The sequence below is a fragment of the Numida meleagris genome, unplaced genomic scaffold, assembly GCF_002078875.1.
Source record: "Numida meleagris isolate 19003 breed g44 Domestic line unplaced genomic scaffold, NumMel1.0 unplaced_Scaffold352, whole genome shotgun sequence".
Lineage (NCBI taxonomy): Eukaryota > Metazoa > Chordata > Aves > Galliformes > Numididae > Numida > Numida meleagris.
The window spans coordinates 109405-110346 of NW_018364577.1; the positions used below are offsets into that span (position 1 = coordinate 109405).

The 942-nt window shown below is 59.2% G+C and overlaps 1 protein-coding gene and 1 non-coding gene across 2 annotated transcripts in view; both read right to left on the bottom strand.

Annotated features, from left to right (window-relative positions):
* Window positions 1-264: 264 nt before the first annotated feature.
* Window positions 265-338, bottom strand: TRNAT-AGU. Its single transcript has one exon. It is a non-coding gene; the product is annotated as a tRNA-Thr (tRNA).
* The window catches only part of LOC110391342 (AP-4 complex subunit mu-1-like), a 16818-nt gene continuing 16191 nt past the window's right edge, over window positions 316-942 (bottom strand). The window contains exon 5 of the mRNA XM_021383171.1: window positions 316-450. Within this exon, the coding sequence (XP_021238846.1) occupies window positions 316-450 (135 nt within the window). The remainder of the gene's footprint in view (window positions 451-942) is intronic.

Genomic DNA, 942 nt, shown 5'->3' on the forward strand with positions numbered 1-942 from the left:
GAGACTCCCGGTAATTAGTGACCCCTCACATTATTAATGCCACACCCCGTTAATTGAGGACTCCTCTAATCATTGATGTACCCTCCTATTAATTAATATGGTCCCCAGCAATAAATAACGCACGGAACGTGACGCTCCACCGCCTCACACGTGAGCGTTCCCTCAGCTCCCGGTAATTACTTAGCAACGTCCGATGACTGGTTAATAGACCCGCGGTTAATTAATGAACGATCCGGAGCGGAGAATTAAAGCCCGCCCCCCAAAAGGCACCGCTGGGATTCGAACCCAGGATCTCCTGTTTACTAGACAGGCGCTTTAACCAACTAAGCCACGGCGCCACTGCGCGCTGCGCTCCCCGCGCGCCGCCGCATCCCTACGCGCCGCGCATGCGCAGTACGGAAACGGGGAACGAAATGGGGGAAATTGGGGGAAATGGGAGGAGGGAGAAATCTGGGGGGGAAAGGGGGGGAAATGGAGGGAAAAGGGGGAATGGGGAAAAAATGGGGAACGAGGGACAATTGGGGAATGGGGGCAAATTGGGAGAAATGGGAATGGGGGGAAATGGGGAAATGAAAAATGGGGAAAACTGGGGGAAGGGGAGATGGGAAATTAGGGGGAAACGGGGCGATGCGGAAGCACTGCTGTTGCCATGGCAACCACCGCTGTAGCGACAGTGCTGCGGTTGCCCGGCAACCGTTGTCATGGCGACGGGGAGGGGGTGCTGCCTCCCCCACGTACACACACACAGCGTACAGACGGACGGGGGGGCACTGGGGGGGGCAGTGGGACACAACGGGGGTCACTGCGGGAGCACTAGGGGGTCACCGGGATACAGCGGGGAGCCCTGGTGGGCACTGGGAGACGCTGAGGGGGGCACTGGGACGTGCTGGGAGACGCTGTGGGTGCGCAGCGGGGGAGGCCACTGGTGAGAGTCACTGGGAG